The sequence below is a fragment of the Eufriesea mexicana genome, unplaced genomic scaffold (genome assembly GCF_001483705.2).
Source record: "Eufriesea mexicana isolate 0111107269 unplaced genomic scaffold, ASM148370v2 scaffold9008, whole genome shotgun sequence".
In the NCBI taxonomy this organism is placed as follows: Eukaryota; Metazoa; Arthropoda; class Insecta; order Hymenoptera; family Apidae; genus Eufriesea; species Eufriesea mexicana.
Window position 1 is genome coordinate 248,553 of NW_016916726.1, and position 27,668 is coordinate 276,220.

At 47.8% G+C, this 27,668-nt stretch overlaps 2 protein-coding genes across 4 annotated transcripts in view; one reads left to right on the top strand and one right to left on the bottom strand.

Moving 5' to 3' along the window:
- The first annotated feature begins 1,549 nt into the window (after positions 1–1,549).
- Positions 1,550–3,881, top strand: LOC108553037 (armadillo repeat-containing protein 6 homolog). The gene is made up of 5 exons (XM_017907783.1): positions 1,550–1,761; positions 2,236–2,567; positions 2,643–2,938; positions 3,019–3,284; positions 3,404–3,881. Exons 1-5 carry the CDS (start codon positions 1,645–1,647, stop codon positions 3,776–3,778), a joined length of 1,386 nt encoding a protein of 461 aa, XP_017763272.1. The 5' UTR covers positions 1,550–1,644; the 3' UTR covers positions 3,779–3,881.
- A 1,990-nt stretch (positions 3,882–5,871) lies between these two features.
- LOC108553031 (thrombospondin type-1 domain-containing protein 4) overlaps positions 5,872–27,668 on the bottom strand; it is a 39,901-nt gene continuing 18,104 nt past the window's right edge. For 2 of the 3 annotated variants that reach the window (XM_017907773.1, XM_017907772.1), the window contains exons 3-19: positions 17,166–17,241; positions 14,921–15,072; positions 13,999–14,101; positions 12,313–12,415; positions 11,800–11,972; positions 11,259–11,463; positions 10,997–11,163; positions 10,711–10,804; positions 10,528–10,600; positions 10,182–10,390; positions 9,298–9,430; positions 8,964–9,213; positions 8,669–8,845; positions 8,446–8,610; positions 8,148–8,324; positions 7,847–8,012; positions 7,654–7,772 (exon numbers count right to left, since the gene is read on the bottom strand). In XM_017907773.1, the coding sequence (XP_017763262.1) occupies positions 7,654–7,772; positions 7,847–8,012; positions 8,148–8,324; positions 8,446–8,610; positions 8,669–8,845; positions 8,964–9,213; positions 9,298–9,430; positions 10,182–10,390; positions 10,528–10,600; positions 10,711–10,804; positions 10,997–11,163; positions 11,259–11,463; positions 11,800–11,972; positions 12,313–12,415; positions 13,999–14,101; positions 14,921–15,072; positions 17,166–17,241 (2,542 nt within the window). Of the gene's footprint in view, positions 7,773–7,846; positions 8,013–8,147; positions 8,325–8,445; positions 8,611–8,668; positions 8,846–8,963; positions 9,214–9,297; positions 9,431–10,181; positions 10,391–10,527; positions 10,601–10,710; positions 10,805–10,996; positions 11,164–11,258; positions 11,464–11,799; positions 11,973–12,312; positions 12,416–13,998; positions 14,102–14,920; positions 15,073–17,165; positions 17,242–27,668 lie in introns of all 3 variants that reach the window. The other variant, XM_017907774.1, reaches the window with a different exon arrangement.

The window sequence follows — 27,668 nt, forward strand, 5'->3', positions numbered from 1 at the left end:
AGTGTGTATATATAATTATGTGTATATATATATATAATTATATATATATACGTATAGCAATGTATGTAATGATGAACTATAGTGATAATTTGAGTGTCAGCTTCTCTGAACACGCAAAATCTATCGAAATAACTTGATATGAACACAACGATAACTAGTCATGTATGACAATGTGATGCATCATGGTTGTATCATTCTTTCTTGCATTTCTTTTGTGAAGATCCACTGCTCAAATGTACCTCTTCTTTTGTATGAATGTATATTTCATGCCGTTTCATATCCACAATCACCTTCTTAAGCTTGATACAAATCCTATAACACAAATCAATACTTATGAAGTTCTTTGAATCCTTGATTCGATATGTGAAAACAATAAGAAAATATTAAATAATATATACTAAAGCGTACAGTATGAAAAGGATACTCCAAGTGTTCCACAATGAAACAAATAATTTACATGGAGCTACATACTATCTTTTGTGATAAAAGGGGAAAGAAAAATACGGAAAACATTACCTCTATCCAGCTCATAATGCGAATAGCGTGTGTAGCGTTTAAAAGCGGCCAAACTATAATTAATGAAATATCGTAATTTTATAAAACTTGTTGCTCCACTACGTCGAAAAATAGACCCGTAAATACTGTAATAATTCGTTTTGATCACATGGCAACTTTTACACGCGTAGAATTGTATAGTGCACGCCTCCAACAACGAATAGCATAGCAAAGTTTACACGCGTGTTAAGTAAATAATCGCGAAAGCAATGATCCCCAAGTTTGCACAAAGCATTCACTTTTCAGTCATATATAATCATATCCCTCGCATGCTAAGAAACTCAATGCCCGAAAATGATTCAGGCAAGAATTAGGCTTCTTACGGACAAGAAATTCAACGGACTGATCGGTGGGGATGCAGGAAAGAGAACTGATATACAAATATTATGGAACCAATAAACGACAAAAACACTACCTTCGCACTTCGGCACATTGAATTCTCGAGGTTTTGAGTCTCGACTGCCGACAAATCAGCAGAAATACTTGGAAGGATCAAAGTAGTAAGTGACAAAGAATTGTTTCCCTCGATCGCAACACGTACGAACACGGTTAGGCCAGGCTAAGCAGCTGAGGGCGCTGCGATTGATCATTGCTTACGTTTTGCCAGAATGAGAAACCTACTTTTTCAAATTTGTTTTTGTTCCTTTTTACTTTCTATTTGCTCAGATATTTTATATATTTTTTTCCACGTTTTTATTCATATCTATAAAAGTATTATGTATACTTGTAGATCATTTTTTCATCTACAAATAATCAGATGCGCAAAAAAATCAATCCATAATAATTTAATGTAAATTATTGGGTAAAGACATTGTAAACTATAATGTTTCTTTCGTTAAATAGAAATTAAAACAGTTTGTGATGTAAATATTGATAAAATAAGACAAAGTAAAAAGTGAAATGTTAGGGTCCCTAGATTCCCACTATTTCGCAGTGCGTCCCCGATAGGTGTATTACAGAACACGAGCAGACTGACATTTGTCTTTTTGCTTTTATCTAGCGTGGTAAGGTACATCGTACTCTCGCGGGACAACATTCATTTCCTAATATAGAGATTCAGGACACGGTGAACGAAGGCACAGCATCATCATGGTTCGTGTAATTAGTCAGGAAACCTACAATGAAGTTGTTAACGAAAATATCGAGCAATTTTCGATGACTCCGAAGGAAGCAATAGAAGACGCGATACAACAATTCGAAGCTCAGGTACTCCAATTTGTTTATCTGTCTTTTCCTAACTTAACGTTTCGTGAAAAATGTTAGTTAATCTGCTGTAGGTTTTATTTCATATTGTATAATTTGTCATTTCGAAGTATAGTGAAAATTTTGTTGTCATTCGGCATGTAGAAATTATGAAATTTCCTTTTACACAAATAGCGTTCCCATCGTTATGTTAATGTTATCTTCTTCCATCGAGTTAGTTGTACTTCGTATATATTAATTGCATAGTAGCAGCATTAAATTCTTATTATTTTTATATTATTTGCAGTTGATAATTATACTTTCATACTAATAAAAAAGTAGCATAGATGTCAGTGTATTTTATTGAATTGGTTACATGTCAAAATTCAAGATGAAAGAAAGTATAATAATAAGAATACTAGAATTCAAATAATCTAGAGCACATTACATAAGTACATTGTTGTGCCATGGTTGTTTTTATCATCTCTATTTTTATAGGGTATAGACTTGAGCAACATCATTAAAGATTTAATTCTCAGTGATAACAATGAGTTAATTTCATCTTATTTGAATCAGATTAATATTGCTTTAGAGGATAAGAATTATGGAAATATTCATCATACATTAGACAAGTTGAGAAATGAATTAGACAAAGATATTGCACATAGATTGTATGCAGAGAAAAATGGAGCATATAATAGTTTAATAAAACTTATGAAAGCATGCCTTAATAATGGTACTGTACTCAAGGCAACATTGAAAGCTATTACTTCATTGATGACTGGTAATCCAGACCTGTTGAATGATGAGGGAATAGCCTTGCAAATACAGTAGGAAATTATTATTAATTATGACTAGATACAATGAGCAGTAATACATTATCTATATATTATGCCATTTGTTAGGATTTTAGATAGATGTCTAGATGTTCCAACATTACAGTGTCTTTTACGGTGGATAAGAGAGTGCTGTATAAAACACGAGCTTAATAGACAGAGTATTTTTAATGCAGATATCTTCAACAAGCTTAAGAAAATATTAATTCGTGATAATGCATCTGGACCTGAGTTAAGAGATGCTTGTGCCGTGATTAGAGCCCTAGTGTTAGACGATGACATCAGGCATGAATATGGGAAAGCTCATGAGCATGCAAGTGTTATTGCAAAGGGAGCCATCAATGTTCTTACCGGTTTGATGCCAAGTAAATAGTATTTACTTGTTTGTATATCTAAACTAAATTGTGTATACAATATAGTAATAAATGCCCTTTATTGCATGTAGGATATAGAAAGGACAAAGCTGTTGTGGGTGATTTGATAATAACTTTAGCTGCTTTAATCGTCAGAAATGAATTTTGTCAGGAAGTAGAGGATGCAGGAGGGCTAAAGTTTGTTATAGACGTGATGATCGATTATCCAGATTCAGAAAAATTAAATTGGCAAGCCTTGAAATTATTGAAAGCCCTTGCTGGGAATGACGATGTGAAGTCTCATATCATAACTTCAGGTTGTGGACCAATAATTGTTTCTGCCATAAGTAGAATGAAAGTAAGTTTATATTTTTGCGATGTTGGTTTTTATAAAGCATGTTAGCTGGTATTTACAATATTGTACATATATGTAAAAGGAAAAATTTGTTTGGTATTGAAACGTTAATCGAATCATAGGGATCTGAGTGTGTTGTGACTGCAGGACTTGCATGTATTTCCGCATTAACATTGAGATGCTCCTCAAACGCTGGTGTGTTTTACGATTGCGGAGCGCCGCTTATAATCATAGACGCAATGAAAGCTTATCCTAAAAGCGTGAGTGTCTTGAAACAAGCTGCTTGGGCTATCCGAAATATGTCTGTAAGAAATAAGGCAGAATGTTCAGAGTTTATTACTCATGGTGTAGAGGATGTGTTGAAAAGTGCCCATAAGCTACACGGTCCTAAACTCGAAAGTGACATAAAAGCTGCTTTGAGGGACCTGTGTCTGAAAGTCGAACTCGAAGAACGATGGACCGGAAAAGGTGTATCCTTAAGCAATGGGATCAATTAATCGTCACTACATAAATTTCTCAGATGTTTCAAACACATTTATATATTTTTCTTAGAAAAGTGATAAATATACGCCGGAAACTAACAACTGCCATTAGTATATTTCATAGTACATTATATTATTTATATTTATATTATATATATATATTGTTTTTGTAATTTGTTTTTTTATATACTAACAATATATTTATATGTCGTATATTAATATAAATTTATAATAAATTTTTAACTTCAGTACGATAAGAAATGAGATTAGTGGTTCACGTATTGTTTACCATGTTATCTGAAATAATCGCAACTTATAGTTGGTATCATTTTTATTGAGCAAATACATGAAATCTTGTTCGTCAACACACGAATAATATATCTCCGAAAATTTATTCGGTTAATAACAATTGCTCGAAAGATGCATCTTATTAGCTAGAAATTTGGGACAAACTCGAATTCGACTTTGTGATTTGCTTTTATAGTTTCGTGAAGTATAAGCTCGATTTTAATATTCTGTCGTTTCGGACTTTTCAGTTGTTTTTGAGCAAAGTCAGGTGTATGATATACATATATCCGATTATTGCGAATAACATCCGAAATTACATCCACGTTCAAACACATAACATCCAGGTATGATGTACACTGTAGAACATTGAATTTTCTCGATAAATTTATGCTCCCCATTTTTTTTCTGTACACATCTCTACAACAGATACAATGAAAACAGCTCAGAAGAAGTTTTCACAAAGATACCCCTCCGAATGTTTCGATAGCAAGTGGATCAATTTACTCGAGATAATCGTTATCACTTTCGAGAATTTGCAAAGATTAGAAACGCAACCAAGGATAATGTATCTACTTTATTCCCCGTATAATCGCGACAAAGAATCGGGCGGATTAAATTTATGAAAACTTCTCGCGTTATAGACAGTGATCGTCGAATATCATAGAATACACATTTACGACGAAGAAACTGCCCTTTGATTCGCGGCGGTTTCTTGCATCGATCATCCATTGTTAATTATTTTTCGTTGTACTTCACTCCTGCAAGAGACTACGAATATATCACAGTCATTGACGAGATCACATTTGCTGGCGAACACTATTGTGCCCGCAACGAATGTGACGATACAATAAACAGACCTCTATTCGGGAGAAGATGACCAAGAGTAAACGCAAAGTATCGTGAGATCGGAACTGAATCACAGTGGAGATTTCTACGTTTACTTTCATAAATCGAAGTGTACTTATCGTTAGAGATGTTCGCGTAAGAAAATATATGTATTTGATATATTTAAGAATTGACTAGAAGAAAATACAAAAACCAGTCTTTCGAAAATGAAATGGAACTACGTTGTCCTATTTAACCGCCGGTGATTGGCGGCTAAAATCGGTTCCAGTCCGTGCAACCGGTAATTTCCAAGTGACGAAAGAAACGTAATGGTCGTGTAAACGTGTACATGGTGAAATGCAGATACCGCTTGTATCTCTTCGAAACGCATGTCCTCATCCGTAAGGTACTCGTAACTTTTCTCAGTGTCGCCGGACTACTCCTTTCCTATTCTGGCGAATACAAGTCTCGCTGGCCATTTAAATAACACATTGTAGGAGGATTGCCCTTCGACGAGACACGTACATTTACCATTCACGGTGCGCGTCACAGCCATAAATATTAATACTCGAATAATAAACGGGATACGGTACAATTATAGATACAGAGATCTACCGTAAGTGCTGACGCTCGGTTGAGTAATCCTTCTCCAATCCGGCAGAAAGGAACTGACAGCGTTTAGCCGTGTAATTAGACGCGTTGAATCGGTAATGACCTTAGCCTAGCGGAACTGTTCTGTACAGATGCATGCAGTACACGTATTTCGGGATAGCTACAACGTGCTCATATGATATGAGAGAGGAAAGTGGAGAAAATGAAACAGAAAAGGGAACTGGTTCTGGGAAAGGTGGAAAAACGCCCGTCTAGAATAAGCCGAAAAAATGGACACTTACCTTGAAAAATCAGCCCATGTCGGTGTAAAGTAAAGAAACGATACAAGGAAAAACGGAAAGTTTATTGAAACGAATTGCAACAGAAATTAGAACAGCTTCTCGAAGGACACGGAGCGGGTCGAAATATGGCGCGGAGTTCGCAGGTTTCCTTGGTGGTCGAGAAGGCAAACCAGAAACCGATTTAATTGACACTGAGAATTGATTGCCTGCGCAATGTTCACGTTTCCGTTAATCGTTTAGAAATGTTACCTACTTAAACTTAACTGACGTCCATACACCTTATATACGAAGCCTTTGTACGCGCGACTGATTCGCCGATTAATAGTGTACGTCGAAGACCTCTTGAAAATTTTCTCTAGAACGTCGGAAATTAAATTCGGATTTACGTATACAGTATACCAGTGACTTTATACTTTCTACACAGACAAGCGTATATTTGATTCGATACCATTGCTATAGTTATTATGCTACAACTATGCTCGCAATATGAAGAATAGGCGAATCGGCTGACATCGAGCACACAGAAGAACGAAGACTCGTTGATCCTTTCCGCGTTACCTCGGCTCAACGGTCGATCATTTTGCCAGAGATCGAGCGCGTTCTCCTCGAGCCTGTTCCCTCGAAACAAGAATGCCACGATCGAAAAAGGATATGGACGCGCTTCCGGTTCTGACGCGCTGTCCTTGTCGCGGATGAATTTGTTAATAAAGTCAGGCTCGTAAATCAAAATCGCCGGGTCCATTCGACTCGATATGTTAATTAAATGCTCGATAACAGAAATTACGCGGCTCGCATCCATCGTGGTCCGACTGGCCTATACGGGCACATAAATAACGTTTTGCAACTAATACAGTCTACCTATCGGAGGGTACATCGAGAGCACATGCAGCCGTATCGATGGACACGTTTTGCTTCTTCTTTTCGTGGCGACACCAGACAGCTCGTGTGCTCGCTCGGAGCCCGTTTCGTTTCGCGTGTCCACGTACGCTTGTCTGGGCACAAGCTCGCAGGTTTACCTAAGTGGATACATGGGCGTACAGGTTTCGCGTCGAACGCGCATGCAAATGGGATCGCAACTCATCCAGGGGCGTAACAATGATAATCCCTCGTTCCGAGCCGACGAGCTCGTATTTATCGGTGCCTGCTAAATTCGCGGTATCGCGAGCGTTTGCGAAAAATCCGACAGGAACGATCCTCTCGCGATATTCATCGATACTCGCGTGCCTTTGCTCAGGGTGTACGTTCGCTTCGCTTTTCGTACTGACCTGTAACCCCCGGTGGAACGCAACGGGGTACAACACGGAACTAATGCACGGGGGAGGGGGGGAGGGGCCGGTGGTATCGATGCATTGACAAAATTACGCCCCTGTAGCTGTTCACGCGGTCACACAGATATATCTACACACGTAACACACGTGCATACATGCCGTACGATGCGAGTTTCTGCTACACCGACGCATCATGCTGTTTCGCGCGAAGACGCGTTGCCCTTTTCAACGCCCTCGATTACTCCTCTATATCGAACGACTAGTCGATTCCTCTGAATTTTGCGAATTCTCACCTACTATCCCAGTTTCGTTCATCGGGTTTAACGTTCTCGGGGAATTAAATAATCGTTCTTGCGCAACGCGCGGCTCCAAGACAGTAGAAGGAATAAAGCTATACGCGGGGGTTAGCTGGTTATCGTGTTAAATAAAATTATACGTAATACGGTCGTCTCTTTGTCACAGTCTTATTACTCGCCACGAACTGCCCCCGGGGTTCAGGTTTCCCGTTTACATTTAGCTAAGGGAGGGAAAGAAGGAGCTTAATCGAACACAAAACGGCCACGAGCATGGTGGGGCGAACCTGCCTGAAACGGTGGCTCGTTCTCACACCGTCCAACTACTCGCGGCAGCGACAGCACGAGTACTTGTAGTACTTGATCCGGCACAGGCCATTCTTCACGACCAGCTTGCAATTCACATACTTGTCCACGCACTCCGAGGACGCCTCGTAAGCTTCTGAAATCGGGCGAAATTTATCGGGACCAGTTGCGAAACGCGCGACACGGAGGTCTGACGAATAAAATACAAACTTTTCGGTGGTTTGCTCGACGACGGTGGATCCTTTTTACACGGCTCCAGGCTGCATTGTCGCTGGTCACTCGGCTTCGCCGCGTCTCCGCAACTCGAGCTGCTGACACCCTCGAGGATGCAACGAACCAGTCTGGTTTGCATTCCGGTGCCGCATGTCACCGAGCACTGGAAAACCACGTTGGCATTTATATCGATATTTATATCGACATTTATATCGGTATTTATATATCGAGGAGTCAAAAAGTCACGGCGGTCGAGCGATCGTAAATCTACGACGCCGTGGCTCGGCTAGCGATTTACCTTCGACCAGTTCGAGGTGAACCATGTCGGCGTGCAAGCGCTCGCTCTGCATACTTGCTCGTTGGCTGGCCTCGAGCTGTTGCAATTGCTCGCCGGCAACACGACGAATTCGTTTTTCGTCCTTGCCACGCAAAGGACTTCTCGATACTGGACACCCACTCCGCAAGACACGGAACACTGAAACCATATTTGTCCGGCATGTTCATTCGAGACGATAGCGCGTGCCGATCGGTGGCGTCGTTTTGTCCTCGGCCAACGCTACGAGAGATAGAGAGGTTTTTGGTTATCTGTTACTAACGAATGTCCATGGACCGGTGAACCATTTCGCGCTATCGCAGTTCGTTGCCCTTCCGAAACACTGCCTCTCCGCTTCCGGCCTCTCTTTGGGATTGCAGAACAGCTCGCTGCCATCGGCACAGGCCACTTGCCTCGTCTCCACTCCGCTTCCACATTCCGCCGAGCACTGTGGACGCAAGATAAACTGGTCGTCAACTCTTCCTTTCGAGCTTATCCGCGTTTACCTTCGACGACCACTCCGAATAGAGCCATGGCGCTCGTTGCTCGGCACTGCTCTGCCCACACGCCGCGGATTCGCACACTTTCCGGGATTCGGGTTTGCTCGACACCGGACAGTCCTTCCCCGACGTGATGCAGGTCACTGTCCTGTTTCGGGTCCCCATCCCGCACGTGGTCGAGCACTGGAACGACGAAAACTCGGTAAAATCGCTTGCATCGAGTTAGATCGCGTTTCCTGGGCGAAAGGAAGCGACGGTATTGCACGAGTATCGATATCGGAGAAGAAAAATAAGGACGCACCGGGCCCCAGGCGCCAACGTCCCATCTGGGTGTGTCGTGCGGAGAGTGCATGTGCCTGAGTTCCGGCCGATTGGTGCAAGCCGGTTTCGCACAGGTCTCCATGGTCTCGAGGTCCGGCGGTTGTACGCACGCACCCGCTGCCACTCTCATTGTCAAATTCGCGTTTAGTTCCTGTACGCACTCGAGCTTCCGCGTCCTGGTGCCGGTGCCGCAGCTGACCGTGCACTCGCCCCAGGGTTCGGCCCTCCACCTGCAAATGGAGCGTTCCGTTCGTTTGCGAACTTAACGAACGAGGCAATTTCGGCGATGGTCGAATTGGCAGAAGGCGAATTACCTGGGTGGACAGGGATTATCGTTGCAGCGTAACGGAAGCGGTTGCTCGGGCTTTCCCACGTTGCGACAACGCTTGTCGTTCACGATCATCTGCTTGTTCTCGCGGAAGCACTTAAGGATCGGTGTCTGAAAGCCTAAAAACGGAAGCAACAGTTGGTCGCAGTTAGGGCACTAGTTTCCACGGTTTTTTGCTGGATTCCCGAGCTCGGGATGGAATTTCTTTCGATCCCCGTTCGCAGGGATCACAATGTGCGCGAAGGGGTTCGAAGAGTGGCGCGGTATTCGAGGTCAGTTATCGCCGTGTGTCAAGGATGGAAATTAAGAAAGGGACCCGTGACAGCAGCCGCGACGTTATCTCGGTTGGGCCCGTATGGGCCGTCAGTCTAAATGAAAAAAAGTCCTCGGTGGTCCTGTTCGCGATGTGACATTGGACACGGTCGCGTGTAAGCGTCCCGATGTCAAAGACGAACCGGAGGGAGAAGCGGCCGTTGGAAAATAATAACTCGGACGTTGGTTACGGATGTGGGGCTTCCTGCTAATAAATTTCGTGAATTGGACGGAACTTCCGTGACGGCGATGAGCGAATCGAGCGCTGTAATCTCTCACGGCCCTTCGAACCCCGGTGATAATACCGAAACGAACGCGTCTCGACCGACTTCCCACGCACGCCTCGATTACTCCAGCTGCCCGTCCGTCGCTTCCTAGGGCCGGCTTTAATCGTCTACGAGTTTTCCTCCGACTAATTGCCAGCTCGATTACCGTGTCCGAAAAATCGGGTTCGTGACCCCGTAACGAGTGGCGCGAAGAATCGTGGCTAATTTTTTCTTCGTCTCGGTGTTACGCAACAGTGAGGAACGACGAAGAAATCGTTGGCAGATCTCGTACCTCCTCCGCATTCCTTGGAACAAGGGGTCAACCCAAACACCTTCCAAGCGAATCGTGGACGTTTCTTCTTTTTGGTCTTCGACTTGGGCTGATCACCGGCCATCACTGTGGTCGGCGAATGCTTCATCTCTTCCTTCCGCCCTCTGTCACGGGGCCGTGCCCGATCTTGATTGCGAATCGTCGGTGATAAATCGGTTTTCTGATTGGATCTGAAAAAGCAAACAGCCGTTCTAGAGATACATCCTCCTCTCTTTTAAATTATTTCTCTCGATCTAATTCGAACGATCGATTTTTCTTCGTAATTTCTAATTCCCGTAATTTCCTCCACGCGATCGAGGATATTTACATTCTCGTCATTGGGACCGTCAGAGCCACGTGGATGTCCGCATCGGGGATTTCGTTGCCACGATCGATGGACCCTGCGAAAAGGTAAAATACCGAATCACAGTGGCGATTTTAAAGAGCAGCCGAAGCCTATCGGTCTTTAGAAAAATGTACTCGATTATGCGCTCCTCGGCGAATGTATTACCTGTCACGAAAATCGGAGGCGCTATCAATGGCTTTCCATTGAACGGCATCATGTATTTGTAAAGCACTCCAGGGTTCATCTCCTGTGCCAGAATCTGAGGAAGCGATTTAAAAGTACAATACCGGTGACACGTATGCGCGACGTCGCGGTTTAAGTACAATACCGAATCGAGAAGCGACTGTGGATGACGCGAAAAAAAGAAGAGAGAGAGAGAGAGAAGGAAAGAAGAAAGTCGGTGGAATAAATTCGAGCGAGTGAGATATCAAGGACGTCTTTATGGGCGTACCTCTAAATGCAAAGAATCGTTCAGTGGCCCGGTCGCCAAGATACACTCCATGCGGTTTCTGTCACCCCTCTGGTATGTTAATGTCGTGCCAGCCGCTTTATAAGTGCCGCTTGGACTGTAAGCCAAGGGTCCGTTCAGGATGTAACTACCGTTCCTGTCTCTCAACGCTAACACATCAGATTGTTAGTTAGAAAAGCACAGGATAGCGTGGCTCTCGTAGGCCTAAATAAACGCGGTTTCGCCACGGTTTTACGCGAAATACCTAGGAAATTGCTACTGTAACGCAGTTCAGAGATGTTAACGGACATGGCTCCTTTCGGTATACTGGTCACGGGTTGATGACCCCGCGGCAGGATTGGTTCCATAAAAATGCCCTCGTACAGTCTACAACCTTTACCCTGACCACCGCAGACACCACAAGCGTCCGTCGTTACGCCGGAACCTACCACACCGTCGCAACCCACGGGCTGAAAATAAAAAGAACAGAGAAAACGAAAATGAGAGGAGCATTTCGAAACGCGCCTGTTCTACGCGCCGCGTTTCGCGAGGATGCTCGATCGGGCAACCGAGTCAGTCAATGGGTCGAAACGGTCGGAAAATCGGTGTGAAACGATAATATCGAGCGACCAGGAAGAACAGCGTAATGGAACAATGGCGACGAGAGAGAGAAAGAGCGAGTGGAAAGGAGCGGGAGGAACAAAGGGGACACGGTTAACTAGTCGCGTCGCGACCCAACCGGGTGTAATTAAAAAGATGTAAAAGGGAAGGGAAAAAACATCGCGTGCCAATTTGGTGGATCGTACCTTGCATTGTCCGGCGACACAGAGCCATTGGTCTGTGCGTTTCATAGAAATCCCGGCATTATGTCCACGAAGATTCGAAGCGTCGCAGGGTGTGCCGTCCATTACTGCCGGTTCAAGCGTTGCATAAAAGCGCTCGCCAACGGCGCGGCAGTTGAGTGCGCAAGAATTCGGTGCTGGCCAACAGAAATCGTAATTAAAAGCGTAAAAACGGGGCAATCCTTTAGCGGAGCTTTCGCTAAAACGCTCCATTGTTCGAGGAAAATGTAAAACTGAGAGAGCGGCGCGAGGAAAGGAAGGGTGGAGGGTACAGCACGATGGCCGCCATTTTTGGAATGTTCGCGTAAACGGCAAAGTTAAGGATAAGATTTATTCGACTGGGTTCTGCGACGAGAGGAGGTAAAGTTGAGCCGGAAGAAGCGCATTCGAAGCGTGCCGAGGTAATTAAAACGCGACGCTGTAACGTTAAATCGTGGACAAAATGGCAGGAGGAAGCAGCCAGCGAATTTAGCTTACCGTCCAAGAACGGAACCCAATCGTAGCTCTCGCCCTTGTAGTTTCTTCCGTTGTACTTGGCGCATTGTTCGGCCCGCAAATCCTCCGGGAAGTTCGGACATTTCTGTTGCGAGCAACGGTTTAATTAAACTTCGGGTAATTAAGGACCGTCGAGCAAACTGTTACGCGGCTACTCCGCAGCTACGAAGATTTTCGGATGGATTAAAAACGCTCCTCTGAAAGCGCTCTGCGCTTCAAATTTAAATAATTCCCGTGGCACGAACTCGACACGCGCTACCGTTCGAGTTTGTTTAAACTACCAACTGAATTGCACGTTTTTCGTAATGCATTTCGAAGCGGCTTTGGAAAGAAGCCGCGCACTCGGAGTACGTATATACAAGAATACACTGAAACAAGAATACCGACGCGTACGTAGAGTAGAAGCGTTACCCTGGTAATTTCCGGGTGGAAGATTAATTACCGGCTATTAAAACCGTGAATAGTCTCGCATGTTTGTAAACCACCGTTTCCGAGGCAAATCTAACCGAGTCGTGGCGCCGTGGCGGAAAAAAGGGACAAACGGTTAACATGCCAACTTTTTCACTGCAATGCCAGCCACGTCTGCGCGCGGAAAATTAGCTATTGTGGCTCGCATTCGTCCGAGAAGAACGAATTCATTCGCCTGGTCGGAAATAAGAGCCAGGGTATAATTAAAGATTATAGCTGCCACGGAAATAAACGCTCTGGTAGCCGCGTGTTTCTCGTCGATCCCGATCCGAACCGGTTACCGTGAAGCCGGTAGCTTTCGGCCGATTCGAAACGAACGCCCGATTTCGGTGCCGGATCCTCGATCCTCCGCGTCGTTTCCGTTTTCGACTCTTCGATTCCCACGATTTCATCGATTTCCAATTATACATACGCCTGCACGGTTAAATCGGCGAACGAATCTCGCCGATTGGAAGCGTTCGGGAACCGTAACCGGAAGCACCGCTCCGGCGAACGGGACCTGGCACCGATCCTACCTAGGTGTCTTTACACTTATGAAGGCCTAATAATCGCTGACGAGTACCCGGACAGAGGGCAAAGTCGTCCATTACCGAGGGAGTCTTTAACTCCGCAGGTGGTGATTATTCTTATGAATTTTAAACAACACCGGGTACTCGCTAGCCGGCCATATAAATTGCCGTCGTGCGCATCCTTAATTGGCCTCTGCGATGATTTGTTCGCGACTCGTGACGTACCGTTGAAAAGAAACCCTCTAGCGATCTTCGATATGCATCTGTTCTGTATGCCTGCCTACGACCCCATGATAGATGCAGTTATATCCTCGCGTCCAGCGCGTAAATGCATCCCTCCCTCGCCCTTGCACCCGATCCTTCTAACGACCCTGCATGCCTCGCGCATGTGGATTCAAGTGGCAACGAGAATCTATGAGCCACCTTCCGACGTTCTTCGCGAAATAGGTGAAATACGTGTTTTATTCCGTTTACTTTTCACGATCTCTCGACGATTTTTCGACGATCGTTGGAAAATTCCGAGAGATTCTATTCGAGGAAATTTTTCGCTCATCCGGTATCTTTGATTCCGCCAGCTAAAAATGTTTCGGCGTGCATACACGCCTACTTAAAGTGCAAACGTTAATTTATCACGCGTCTGCACGGGACACACCGTAAACATTGACTCGCGTTACGCGTCGCGTTGATTTACCTGCATGTTGCACGTGTGGTATCGCTTATATGTACCGATGCAAATGGGTCGCGAGTTGCTCGTGCTGTTCTCCGTGATAATGCTCCGCTTCCTTAACAGTCTCCTGAAACAAATCGGTCGCATGACTCGCGCTCATCGATCATCGATGGATCTCTCTCGCGGCGCGAGGTGTACGTTCGGGAAGCCTGAGATCAGGGGCAAATGGAACGGGTAAACGACGGCGAGGGGGGTACCGGAGTGACCCCCGCGAATCACGTGTCTCTACAAAGAAACCGCGATATCGTTAAGGCGTATAGGCAGAGCAGAGATAAAAACGCCTTCGTTTATTACCCTCGAGCGGCGTGGAAAAGTTGTTAACGGTACAACGGGTCTTAAACTATTTTATCGCTGACCGAGAAACTCGTGGGTCCACCGATAAATCCTTTGCGAAGTCACGTAACCACGCAGGTAGCGTTACAAAGGTGTAAATGTCAGCGACGATAACACGTTTCGGGGCCGCTCGCGCGACTCGTCGGCGTGCCAGCGTGTAATCTTCCTCTGCTACCGATCCGCAATTTCCTCGATGCTCGACGTTCCTCGTTCGTACACCGCAGGTGTCACGAGCGTGTCAAGGTTCGCGACGTCGAACTCGCGTAGGGACCCAATGATTCGCGGGGCCAAAGATCTCGCGGAAGGAAGCCGGCAACCGTGAATTTGTCTGCCCTAAGTCCAAACGATCAAGTATTCTACGTGTTTCTTCCACTATTTCGCGAAATCGTGGAACGATTGCTCACGATCTCCGGTCGCGTGAAACGTTAACGGTATCGCGGAACCCGTGATTATTGTTGGAACCTTTAGCAACTAGCACGATTCCGGGGTACACGGTCATCATCCCGGTTACCGTTTCCACGTGGTTTCTATTACGACAAAGATTCGTACTTACTGGTACGGCACGCATTCGCGGGATTGCGATTGAATCCCGGTGCCACAGGTCCTGGAACACTCGCTCCAGGAGCTCCACGGCCCCCAGGTGCCCCTTATGCGATTGTCTCGGCCAAGGGCGAATTGAGTCTTCTCCCGTAGCATGTGGTAGACCTGGAAAATGATTCGGCAGGTTTGCCTTCGAGTTCCATCGCCTGTTTGCCGACTTTCCGTCACAGCGAGACGAATGGAAGCTTTCGCGCGAATCATCCTCGCGACTGGAATCCATTGTCTCGCTCGAGGGGAGTCGGGGGCGATACGTAATCACGCGCGAGTCGCGACGTAATTAATTTCGTTAGAGGCACCTTCGGCGCGGCGGATTAATCCGTCAAAGGGCGGCAAACAGAATTACCCCGGCTGTTGATAATCAAACGACAGGCCTTTGTAATCCAACCGCGATAATTAAAAAAGAAAGGGACAGAGGGGAGATAAAAGCGCCACGGTACAAACTGTTCGCGCGATAATTAATATCGGCCCCCCCGTGATCGGGACGGTAATTAATCGAAAGACGAATCGATACTCGTTCACGCGGATGCAAAGTTACGGGGGACGGGGCACGAGTCACTGCAACCTCGCAGCGAAATCCGCCATTAGAGGCAAGAACTCGCGAAGGGAATTCTCGTCGATCGACGCGGAGACTGGATGACTGTTCGCGATGAAAATTCGAAATTAGCATACCCGATCTTGTCTGAATAAAAACGAAGATTTGCTTATAACGTCAGCCTATGGTTCCAATCAATCGCGATTGGACTTGGCGTGTTTTCCGGTCGAATTCGAAATTCGTGCTTTCAGGCAGAGAGAGAGAGAGAGAGAGAGAGAGTCGTTAACCCGCTAAACCGGAGTAATACTTCCTTGATGACTGACATTAACTGCGGCACGTTAATCGCGGCGTGCATGAACTTCGTACACATGAAACACGAAAAGATGGAAAGGCGAAAATAGAGAGGGACAGATGCGGCTGGGTCTCTGGATCGCGCGGCAAGCTGAATAACGTAGCGGCGTTTCAAGATTCTTTCCACGACGAATGATCTTAATCTCATTGTCCCGGGAGCCTCTCAAAGGGATTCTTACGGGCGTAACAAACGTCTGGACGGCGTATAAGAGGCTCGTATTACGCGGACGTTTTACGAGAAGCGAATTACGGATAAGCGACGTCGTTTAGGAATTCATCGAATTTTCCGAGATTATTCGCGACGAGTGGGAACAAATCGCTCGACTTATTTCGGACGGAATGGGTCTAGAGGAGGATACCCGGCCAGGTACCGGTGCTAGAAAACGGCGCGCTTGTTAGCGAAGAGCGATTGAAATTGACCGGTCGGCCAATCATTACGATTAACTGGAACGATCGTTCAAAGTATGTAAGTTTAATCGGCGATAAGCGCCGTTATCCCGGTTGCTCCGGGTTCAACAGGTTGCCACCAAATTGTCGGCATACCGTGCCGGTTAACTAGACCGATTGAAAATTACAGACGAGAGTAGATAAAAGAGGGTGTATTTCCGACCTGGGCCCCGTGCACCGGTTTAATACCGATCCGGTAACCCCGGGGAACAATTATGCACGCGTTGCTCGTTAAAACGATCGCGAGGGTCCGCGGCGAGGATGAGGCAGACGATCGTGCTACCGAGGAGGAACGTTCGGTGTTCCATCGTGTTTGAACGCGATATCGTTGCGTTTTCACAAACAAACGATGCATTTAGACGTGACATAAGTCGGTAACGAGACGCCCGCCGGCGTCTCTCGCGACGCCGGGACGCTTGCGTTTCGTGTTCGTCGTTTGCTCGGCCTTGAGAGTGCTGCCAGCACGGGTGTAATTTAGGAGGCTCCTCCAGTGTCGATTAATTGTCGTCGTACCACCCAGAATAACGTCTACGTAATTGCTTATTAATTCCTATAAGTGGATTGAATTAATATTCACCGGCCGGCCGTAAATTCCGGGCAAAATATCCTAATGGACGAGATAGCCGCGATAACGTTATTACGCTCGTAAGTTACACGACGATTCTCGAAATTCGACTCGAACTTTGCGTAATGAACACGTCTTCGCGACCTGGGGGGATATTTCCGTCGCGTCGAGCTGGTAAACACGGTAGGAAGAAAAATGAACACGAAAAGTGCACTCGGATCGGTTGGTACCCTCTGTGCAGGATCGATCGATCGATGGGCAGATCGATAGGCAGCCTGGATGATCCGAGCAATGGGAACTTACTTCGATGGGGTACTTGTCGGGCACGTGGGTTGAGGAGACACTGGCCGCAGTCAGCATTGTCAAAGCTAGAATCGATCTGAAACAAAGATTGGAAAGATGCCTTAATTAATCCGACGTAATGGAATGCAATTTGTTATCGCTGTTGTCAATCTCCAGGCGGTTTTCACGAGCGGCGACTGTTGAACCGAGCCAATTAGCCCCCTTATCGCGCGAAATATCTATCTTTCAGCTGGCTTCATCGGGTTAGACATTTCAAGAATGCGATAATCTTCCTCGGATGAGTAACCTCGCGTACTACGACGACGCGGAGCGCCGGTACCACGGGGACCGGGCACACGAGTCCGCCTATGCATCCGCTCGTTAATGCATTCGCCCCCGGTAAATTATCCGCGAAAAAGATCGTGACAAGGATTAATGCGATCGATACGAATAGATCGTGTTTAGATTGAATTTCGCGTACGAGCGAGCGTCTTCCTTCCGAATCGAACGCGCGATTAATTGAATACTCCCCGATGATTTATTCGCCGCGATCGCGGATTAATAACGATCCGGCCGATAATTTCGCGCAGATGCCTCGCAAATATATTTAGAAACGCGATCCGCGTTACCGGGAACCCCGCGATATTAAACCGCAAACAGAATTAAACGGCCCCGGATAGCCGGATGAAAATTCACGAGATCCCCCCGCTCGCCCCCCTCCGGGTTACGGCGTTTTTAGAGCGATTTCGCTCGAAACGAATAGCCGAGCATGTGTTCTCGATCATGCAGTTCCCGCGGCGGATAATCGCCGCCATAGATTTCGCGAGTTCTCCATTTTCACCACGCGAATGGCGCGCATACGCGTCTAGCAGGCGAGCGGAACACGCGCCGCGGCGGGCGCCGGCTCGTTTCGCCATGGTAATTATTAAAACTGCAACGGGGGGATGCGTCTCTACCCGATTCGGGTAGGGGAAATAGAGAGCTCGGAAAGAGAGAGAGAGAGAGAGAGAGGAGCGAGGGAGGAGACAGCGACGCTGGAACAAGTAAACTGTGCCACTAAGCGCTAAATAACGTTTCACTTGCTGCGTTTTCTTGGAAAGCTTAATTAATCATTACGCCCCTGCGCGGGGGAGGAGGAAGCTGAAGAGAACGAAGGGGAGAGGGGTCGGAGGAGCCAGACCGCCCGCAGTCACTGAAGCAGTCGTTTACTCGCGCGCGTGAAACCCACACAGCGAACACGCGTAAACGCGCATTACTGCGACGAAATCAGAAAAAGCCGTATCTTGGCTTTCCGCGCGATGTTCTCGATCGCGGGTAAAGCTGCGTACATACTGCCCCGTGTAAAGTGGAATGGGATTAATAGTCAGACACGGGGTCCGGGCGTAAGTAGCGCTTCAGGGATGCGGCTCAGGTACGAGAGGCGCACGGTTGGCACGTCAGGTGTGCCGGTGCTCCATCGATCATCGACGTTCAACGTTGCTCGAGTTGTTGGCCCGAGGATGATGCCTGGTCCCGCTCGAAATGAAAACTTTCGAGAAAATTCCTCCGCCGCAAGAACTCGAGTTATTCGTCTTCCTCTTCTTCTTTCCTTCGCTATTCCGAACAGGCGTCGAATAAGGATGAAAAATCGCGTCAACGATTCTTGAAACAATTTTCTAAACCTCTTCCCGTAGCTTTTAAGTTCGTTTTAGTTCAATAAAATTCGGGCCTAAATGAGGCGAAATGTAAATGCGCGTGATATTGTCAATTTTACGCGATACTGCTGTTGTGGAAGTAAACTCTAATCCTTTTTCCTTTCATAAATATTATAAATATATTATATTTTATAATAGACGACAGGTTTAAAACTGTATTTAGAAAAATGTCCTGTTCACGCGTCTGACTCGTGATACTCTAGTTTGGGCCGACTTTGTGTTCACGTGTCTGGCTCGTGATATTCATGTTTGGGCGAAAATCTTCATCACGAGTCAGACTCGTCGAAATACGGGACGGAATTAAAATCGTGGAATAATATCTACCGAAACGATATCCAAATGGACGAAGTTGACATTACCCAATACGAAAACGGAAAATAAAGGAATAGAGGGGAAGTGGAGGAGAGGGGGACAATAAGAACAAGATACGTCGGATAAGAATGCAGGAACGTGATTTGCAAGAACGAAGCGGTTATGCTATAGGTTTACGACAATCGCTCGAGCTTTATTGTCTCTCTATTGCGACGATCAATTACCTCGTAAACAAACATGCATCGCGGTCCCTCGATTAGACACGATTATCGCGAATTACGACGAAGTAGTTTATTATTCAACAATGACGGAGCTAGACAGCGTCTCGGTATGCACAGCGCCTAAGAAAGGGACGTTGACGGTGCATGCAAGCGGCGCGATGAAGCATCGCACTCGCCTGCAACTGCAAGCCGCTCGAGAGCAATCGTGTCCAGCCGCAACGGCGAACACGTGTTTCTCGCCATTCTTTGTAACGCTAAGCAGATCGCGGAATCGCCTTAAAATTCTTCAGCCGCTTCTCCTACCCCACTCGCTCCTACTTTCTTCCCTTCCGCGAAGAATCGTCGTCGTTCTTCGCCGCTAGGATCTTATCGCCGCTCCGTTTCGCCTGCTCCGAGATATTCCTCGGTTCCGACGTACGTTCTGGCACAATTTCTCGCTCCAGCTCTCTCGTTATCTGCTTCTTCGCGCTTCGCGAAGTGCACGCTGGTACAGACGCGAATGGGAACGAACGGGGGTAATTTCCGTGGCCCCCCTGCGACAATGGGTACAACCGCGTCCGCCATTCTTCGCGGAAGTCGTCGAAGACACTTTGACTCCTCGACTATCATGGTCTGTCGTTTGTCGCTGTTCATCGAATGTTCTAACCTCGTAACCAGCGCATCGAGACGCGTGCACTTCTTACCGATCGGTTTTTAGCATTCCTACGCCATTGAAAACAAGACCGACATTGTTTATCGCGCATGCGATGCATCGGCCGCCGCGATAGCCAAGTCGTAACGGGTCGAAGATACGACCCTCGAGCTACGAGACTGTAAGGTCGATAGGTTTCAACGAGAAGGCGCAGGAAAAAAGTCCATCGATCGGAAAAGATCGCGTTTCCTGGTCTCGATCGCTTCTGCGAAGATCGACCCCTCTCGGGGGAACGCGATTCGTTCCATCTCGTCGTTCCCTGGGATTTCGCGAATCGGTACAGGGCTGGGGACGAATTCTCGGAGAAAATTAATTCTGGTCGGTGCAGCGATCCGATAATGATCCTCCCCTCGGGACAATGATCCCACCTGATTAGCGCTCGCCTCTGATATTTCGTCGCAACTAGTTAAAATCAACGCGAGTGGGAGGGTTGGAGGTGCAAATACCAGGATCTACGCGACAGATACGTCGCGATATATCGTATTGATCATGGAGGGACGAGAAATCCGAGCACGATGCGAATTTCGCCAACGAACTTACCGATACCAGATCGCTCCTCGGTTTCCCAATATTGATAAATTTGAAATTAACTCATTTGCATCCAAGCATGAAATATTTCGCGAATCACGACTGTCGTCTATTGCCGAACTTGAAATAATTCGCGAGCTAACTTTGTTCCATTACCAGTTGCTGAATATTCTTCGTATGCCACAGATCATGTTTGATTCCTTTTGGGAGCATCTCACCTACGTCAGTTCATTCATCATTTTTAACAAGTTTAACTTTTGTTGGAAAAATCTTTGTAGTAGCATGAAGGCAGCCGTGGATTGTCCTGCTGGTTGCCTTCTCTCAGTATGCCGAACCTTTCAGGATACCGAGCACTTGGGTTGTGTAATATGGAGCAGTTTTGCTCGCGTACGCTTTATTACACTGATGATGATTTGGATGAGTGAGGTATGTGTGTTTTTAATATGTCGTCTTCGTCTTCCGTTTTACGTTTTATAGGGTGTCTTCTCCTTCCGTTTTACGTCTTCTGATGTGTACTGCTTGACTTCTCGTTTTCGTTTGATGCGATGTCTTCGAGTTCTAATCTTCGTCTGTCTCGTCTAGTCGTATTCTGTTTGGTGTCTCTTTGTGTTGATTGGTTGGGGAGTTTTGGAAGGACCTTTGTTTTGGAAGTGGTAAAATGTCAGGGAAGTTTCTCTTGGGTATCGTTTAGGTCAAGATGTATGCGTGGATGTCTGGTTAGCGTTTCGGGTCAGTCACACGTGCGTCCCGTCTGTTGGGTCTGGTCCTAGGTAACGCTGTCCGTAGTCTTTGTCTTTGAGTTATAATTCTTAATCCTCGAGAAGGACGGTAAGGCGCGTCCAACCTTTATTATTGCCGTCGCACCAATCTTTTTAACGCGATACAGGCCAGTGGTCAATTGAACGTCGCTGATGCCTGAACACGTCACCTTGAGTAGAATCTTGATGCAAATGGGTTAATTTGGAAATAGACCCCCAGAGACTCGCTTTTCTCGCAACTCGGTTAGACCTACATCGCGGAGATCTCGAATCGATCTCGAGTGGATCTCGAGCAGCGACGATTAAATGTCCGACAGTGGAGAAGCTCGCTCGGATCGAATCGGCTGGGACTTTCCAATCCTCGGTGGAATTCGTGCGATAAATGGCGGCGTTTGCGAGGGCAAAAAGCGGATAAGAATAACTGGTCGAGCGACGCGGCGTCGCGGGAGGCCGGCGAAATGATTTTAACCACGGTGGTCCAGGATTTTCGCCTGCACCAGGGGGACCAGGGCCGATACGTACGCGCCGGACACAAAAAAGAATGACCGTGAAATATGATGCACGATACACGTACGGCATTGTCTCGGTAGACTGTCGAGGATCTCCGGCGTTAACCGAGGGAAAGGAGCAAGAAGTCGCCCTCGGACAATGGGGGCGTGAGTCTCGAATGGCTGCTCTAATGATACCGGAGCACCTCGATCGAAGCATATAAATGCACGCGTTCCCGTGAACCTGCGAACGTTCGTGTTTACGCGTGCATTGCTACGCACTGCAACCTCTCTCCTCTTCCTCCTTTCAACCCTGCCGCTTTCTCCACCTCGCCTCCCGAGCGGTACACAATGGTACCGGCGAGGATGAGAGAATTTGCCACGCAGAGAAAGAGCAAAGTGTATCGGGGGGGGCCTCCAGTGGCGCGGTCGGTGTTCTCGGCGTTATTGGCTGAAGCTTCCGGGTGTAGGCCGCCGCGTCTCTATGGAACGTTATTCCGACGTTTCGTTTCGCTCAACGAGAGGGATCATTGCGTCTCCCGGATGCTGACAAAGCCGACTGTACCGCTGTTAATACGTTGGAATAACGTTCTACAGGCTCTCTTGACTGCGAGTCTCGTCTTACCGTAATACAGACGAGGGAAAGGGGTTGTGTGTGCTCGGCTAGCAGGAGATCCACGGCTGATAGCGATTACGCGAAATGCCGGAACACGCGGAATCTATTCCGTTCCCGATGAGAATAATTGATCCGTCACGAAGCGCGGGAAGTTTCGATGTTCGAACCGGCTGAAAGTGGAGGCACTCGGTACAGCACGAGTAGAACGGTATATCCCCAGGAACGTAACATCGTTGGCGCTCTGTCAGCCTAGGGTCGAGGAGCGTTCCGCGAGTCGTTGTCGCGCAAGAACCCCGTCACCGTCGGTTTCCGATAACCGAGCTGCTGCGGTCTCCGTTGTTGTTCCCATAAACACTCTGCCCCTTGCTCCTCCGCGCTTTCCTCGCGTTTCTCACCGAGTCTCCTCGTGCTTCCAGCTTTCTACACCTCGTCCGCTGCTTCGCTCCGCCGATTCATCGCTGTCCCCATCTTTCCTCGCGAGTTCCTCCGCGATGTAGCCTCTTCCGTCCTGGTACACCCGTTCGTCTTCCTCTCGCCTCGTTACACGCTCGAGGACGGGGTACCGCGGGCGCCTTCCGCGTCCCGACACACACGCGACGCAGGGTAGTCGGGGAAATTCTGCGGCTCCGTTTCGCGAAGGATTAATTCCGCGAACGAGGTGACGACGCGCGAGACACGCGTTGTAAATCACCGTGTTAGATATACGCGATTATCGAGTCGCTCGTGACTCGTTTCGTATCTCTCGAGCGGATTCGAGCGGAAAGGGGGCGTTCGTAAAAATTCCGTAGACGTACGCGGGTCGAACGATCGATTCGTGGAGAATTCGTGAAGAATTCGTGGAGAATTGGTGTAGAAAGCGAGAAAAAATGGGTGAAGGACGTTGACGCGTGACGTAAGAATGTCTAACGTTATTCACGTGAAACGAGGCGAAAACGCGCAGATAGCAGGCGGAGGACAATGCTTACGGTGGAACGGCTCTTACCTTGTAACAGTTAACGTATTAATAAGCGTAGCATCGGGTCTTTGACAGTCGTCAGCTGGAAAACCGTATCGTGGAACACGTTTCGGTTCCCTCACCTTGGCTAGGCGTCGCGCGGATAGAACCGGCCGTGTTTGGCTGTTTACGAGGCTATTACGCGTCGGGACGCTATCGGATCCACGCGGGGGCAGAGCGTGCCAAGGCAAATTTGAGCAGATGGAAATGACAATGAACGCGTCCGTGGAAGCTGGCTGCTCTTCTTTCAAGGCCCTCCACCGACGACCCTGGCGGTCTCCGTAAATCGGTCGGTTAAACGAAAGGGCAACGTTCCAAAATTGCCCCGGTTAATTATCCTCGTGTTGACGACGACCACAGCCGTGGAATAACGCGGCGTAAATGTGCATCGCGCGAACAAACCGCTTCCCATTGGCGAATTCACCAGTCGCTCCGAGCGGAATCGCTGCTAATCGATTCGTACGACGCGTGTGTGGTCCTTGGCGAAACGCTGGAAATCGCGATCGCTGTGACGGGGGGGTCCGCCCAGCTTTGTCGGCTGATCGTTTTTCGCTTGGAAAATACGTCGGACGCGAGTCCGTGACAGCTTTGCGAGCGGAACGCGTTTGCCGATAAAAATAATGAAATTCAGGGGGCGTCGGTAGGTCGAAAAATGTCGTTCATTTATCACCGAGCCTATCATCCGTCCTTGCGATTCTGTGTCGCGTACGAACGCAATTATTTCGTTTTCTATGCCCACTGATCGATTAATTTCACGGTAGAACGGAGTAGATGAAAAAGGAAATAGAGCGAAAGCATTGCTCGATCTGAATGCGGAACCCACGCGTTTCGATGACGGTTATCGATGGACGCCGTTTCCTTTTTGCCACACCGCACGAACGTGGGCCCCATAACGAGAAGATTTCACGCGAAAGATTCGCCTCACGTTTCTCGTATCGTTCGGCTTAATTGTACACGAAAAGGAACGTACGCGCGTAATTATCATGCCCATTTAATTACGCCCGCGATGCTAATCTTCCGACATCTTCATTAAGATCGAACGGACAGATTCGATATCGGCAGATCCGATTATATTTTTCCTCTATTTTTCCTCCCACCCCGCGAGCTCGTGTTCCCCAAGGACGCCAGCCGTTAAACTTTCAATGGCTCGAAATGCAAAGTAAAGCTCGACGAGCGCTTCGTTATTCTACGATCCGATGAGTTCGCCGGCGAATTCTTCGCCGGGACGAGCACGTTCCATGCTCGGGTTCGAGAACTAACAAACGTAACAGGATGCAGTGGTTCGTCAGTCGTGAACTTTCGCGTTCCATCGATCGTTATCGATTCATCCGAGCTTTTTACGCAGCGCTAATCAGCCACGAGTTGAATGTCGAGAAGGAACGAAATATAAGAGCACCCCGGTTCGCCCTTTATAATGCTCGTCTCATTGTCGAGTCTAATCGGATGATCTATGCATCGCTGCGCCCGTCGCCGTGGAATCTTAATTCGATAGCTCTTAATATTAATAAATCGCTAACGGGAGCTGATGGTCGAATCGAGTAGAACGGCGTCGATTTTCCTGCCTCGATGCCCGACCGATAAATTCGAGTAGGTATCCATGAAACTCCGTTATCGAGTCCATTGTCTCGTTACGACCTCGCGGAATCGATGCTTTCGTCGCATTCCGTTCTACTAGCGTCCGTCGCTAATTATTTCTCCGTCCTGCTCGCGTTAATCCTCCATTTTCCACGCGGAGCAAACGAAAATGCGAATAACGGGCAACCCTGGAAGGGGAGGAAAGCTTGTCCGTTGAGGACGACGCGCGAACAAAAATGGCCGATCAAGCGCGATAGCCGAGTTCGGAACTCGTTTACGCGTTGCGTCTTTTCCAGCTCCAGCGTGATAATGTGACATGCCTATAAATACGCGCCACCTCGCGATGTTATTAATAGAAGCGTGGGAGGATGCGAGAGTGGTACGTGAGACGAATAACGAAGCCACGACATCGACTTTCTCACCTGGGGAAGCGCGCCAATGGACCAGGTGCAATCGCGGCTCACTCGACCTCGAGTCACCGGCTTCGCGATCTTAAACGTCCTCCGCTTCGTTAACCTACATTCCGCTCCTTCCACGCGCCAATTCGATATCGGAGCTTACATTTCGAATAATTAACGACGGAAGCTACGTTCCCCGTATAATTCCTCGTACAGCCAAGTGTCGGGAAACGAACGCGAGCGCGTTCCTTAATCATCTCGAGCGTGCTATGAGACCCCAAGGTGTGTTCCGAATCGAGTATCTCGAGGTTCGTTAAAACCGAAATTCTTCTCGCATACAAGCGGAGAGCTTCGGGCCAGCAGGTAAACATCGGTGACAAATTGGAAAAGTTTCGACGAGACCGTGTGATCCGAGGTGATATAAAACTCGGGATCCTTCGGAGCAGTTGACCCAGACCTGACCCAAAGCACGGCTTTCGGAGCTTTCCAGCGTATCCTTTCTCCGTTTCGGAACTTTCCGTCTCGGTTTCACCTTACCCTATCCGCGTCTCTCTGTCCATCCGTTCAACTCGTTTTCGGTGTATTAGGTTTCACGCGAACGCCAGAGCCACGTATGCCCAGTCGTGCGTGCAGTTAACAAGACACGTTGAACGTAGATGAACCATCTTCATCGTAGGTACACCGCCTGCAGCCAGTCCGCGCTAACTTTATACTCTCTTCCACCTTCTCGTCTTGCCACGTAAACGCCACTTTTCCGCTCGCTTTTTGCCCCCTTCTGCACCCCCTTCGTCAGCATCCTGTTTTCCCCGATTCGCAGCCAGGCGATTGGACGATCGGCTGGAAAGTCGGTCCATCTCGACTGCGAGACTGGCAAAGCGTAATTCCGCGTTCCTGCGACTCGTTGAACGGAGGTTACGAGATTTCTTCTCGGGGACAAAAGATCGGGAGGAGCGCGTGCAAGTCCATTAGCCTCTCGCGTAATGTACCGATGGCTCTGGGAGATCTTTAAAGCTCGTTTTGGAAGCGACTACCTGTAGCTTTTTAACCGTCATTGTTCCCGACCCGATCCACTTTGCCACGATTATCGCGACGTTTCGCGAAACGTCGTTTGTACTCATCTTGTCGTGGCTCGCTCTCTGAAATCCCGTTCTCTGACCCTGCAGGCCGCTGCGTAGGGAGAAAAACGTCGGAGCGGGCACACGTCGGGCAAGAAGCGTGGAAAAAACGAGGAGAAAAATGCGAAAGAAGAAGAATGGCCGTAGGAAACGTCTGCGAGCGTTGGTTTCCTTTGCCAGGCCGGGGAAATTACATCTCGGTGAAATTAAGTCGAGGTTGCACGCGGCTGTTCCGCCGCTGCGATTTAATCGTGCCGGCGATTACGTTCGACCGGGTCGTGACAGAGAGACCACCAGACACGTCGAAACGTTAATATGTAGCGCGCGTACAATGGTTATTAAATGGTTAATGGCCGACAATTAGAATCGTTCGTATATCGTAATAAAGCCACGGACGGGAAATTATCTCAATCTTGGCTAGGAAAAATTATAACGAGCCTCTCTACCGAGACTCCTTTAATTCGCCTCGCTTCGAAACGCAAAAAGACTCCTCTTTCGCTGCCCCCTAGCACCCCGCGCCGTCCCTTTCCCAGTTCCTCTTGCTCCGCCGTTGGACGAGAAGCCGGTAGCTGAAAGACAGGACGTGCACGCTGCATCCTGACCTTCTCTCGCCTTCGTCCGTTGCACGCCACGTCCTCCTTTCGCTCCTTCCTCGTCCTGGCTGTTGTACGCGCGCTGCACGTTTCGCCCGTCGGGCTGTTCCACCGCGCCACCGAGTGACGTGAAATTATAATTCCGTAAAATTAACGTTGCATATGTTAATTATTAAGAACCGGTCCGTGGCTCGCGGCCGTCTTCGAGATACTCCATTCCGCGGCCGCTGTATATCATACACGAGCGTGCGAGTTACGAGCCGGGTTTGCCTCCGTGAAACGCGGCCACTGCCTTTAAGGCCGACACAGGAATCGCCGTTAAGGTCGAGCCACTCTTATTTCAACGGACCCACCGTCCGGGACCATTTAGCCGGAGATCTTTTCGGTCGGGCCTCTGCCCGCGACATTTCACTGACCTATGAAACCCTTTAACGGTTAAGCCGGCGAACCTCTGCGCGAGACTCGTCATTGCTAGAAGGTCGTTGGCTGGACGAAATGTTAAGCGTCGCGACGAAGCAGAAAGTTCGCCACTCGACGAACT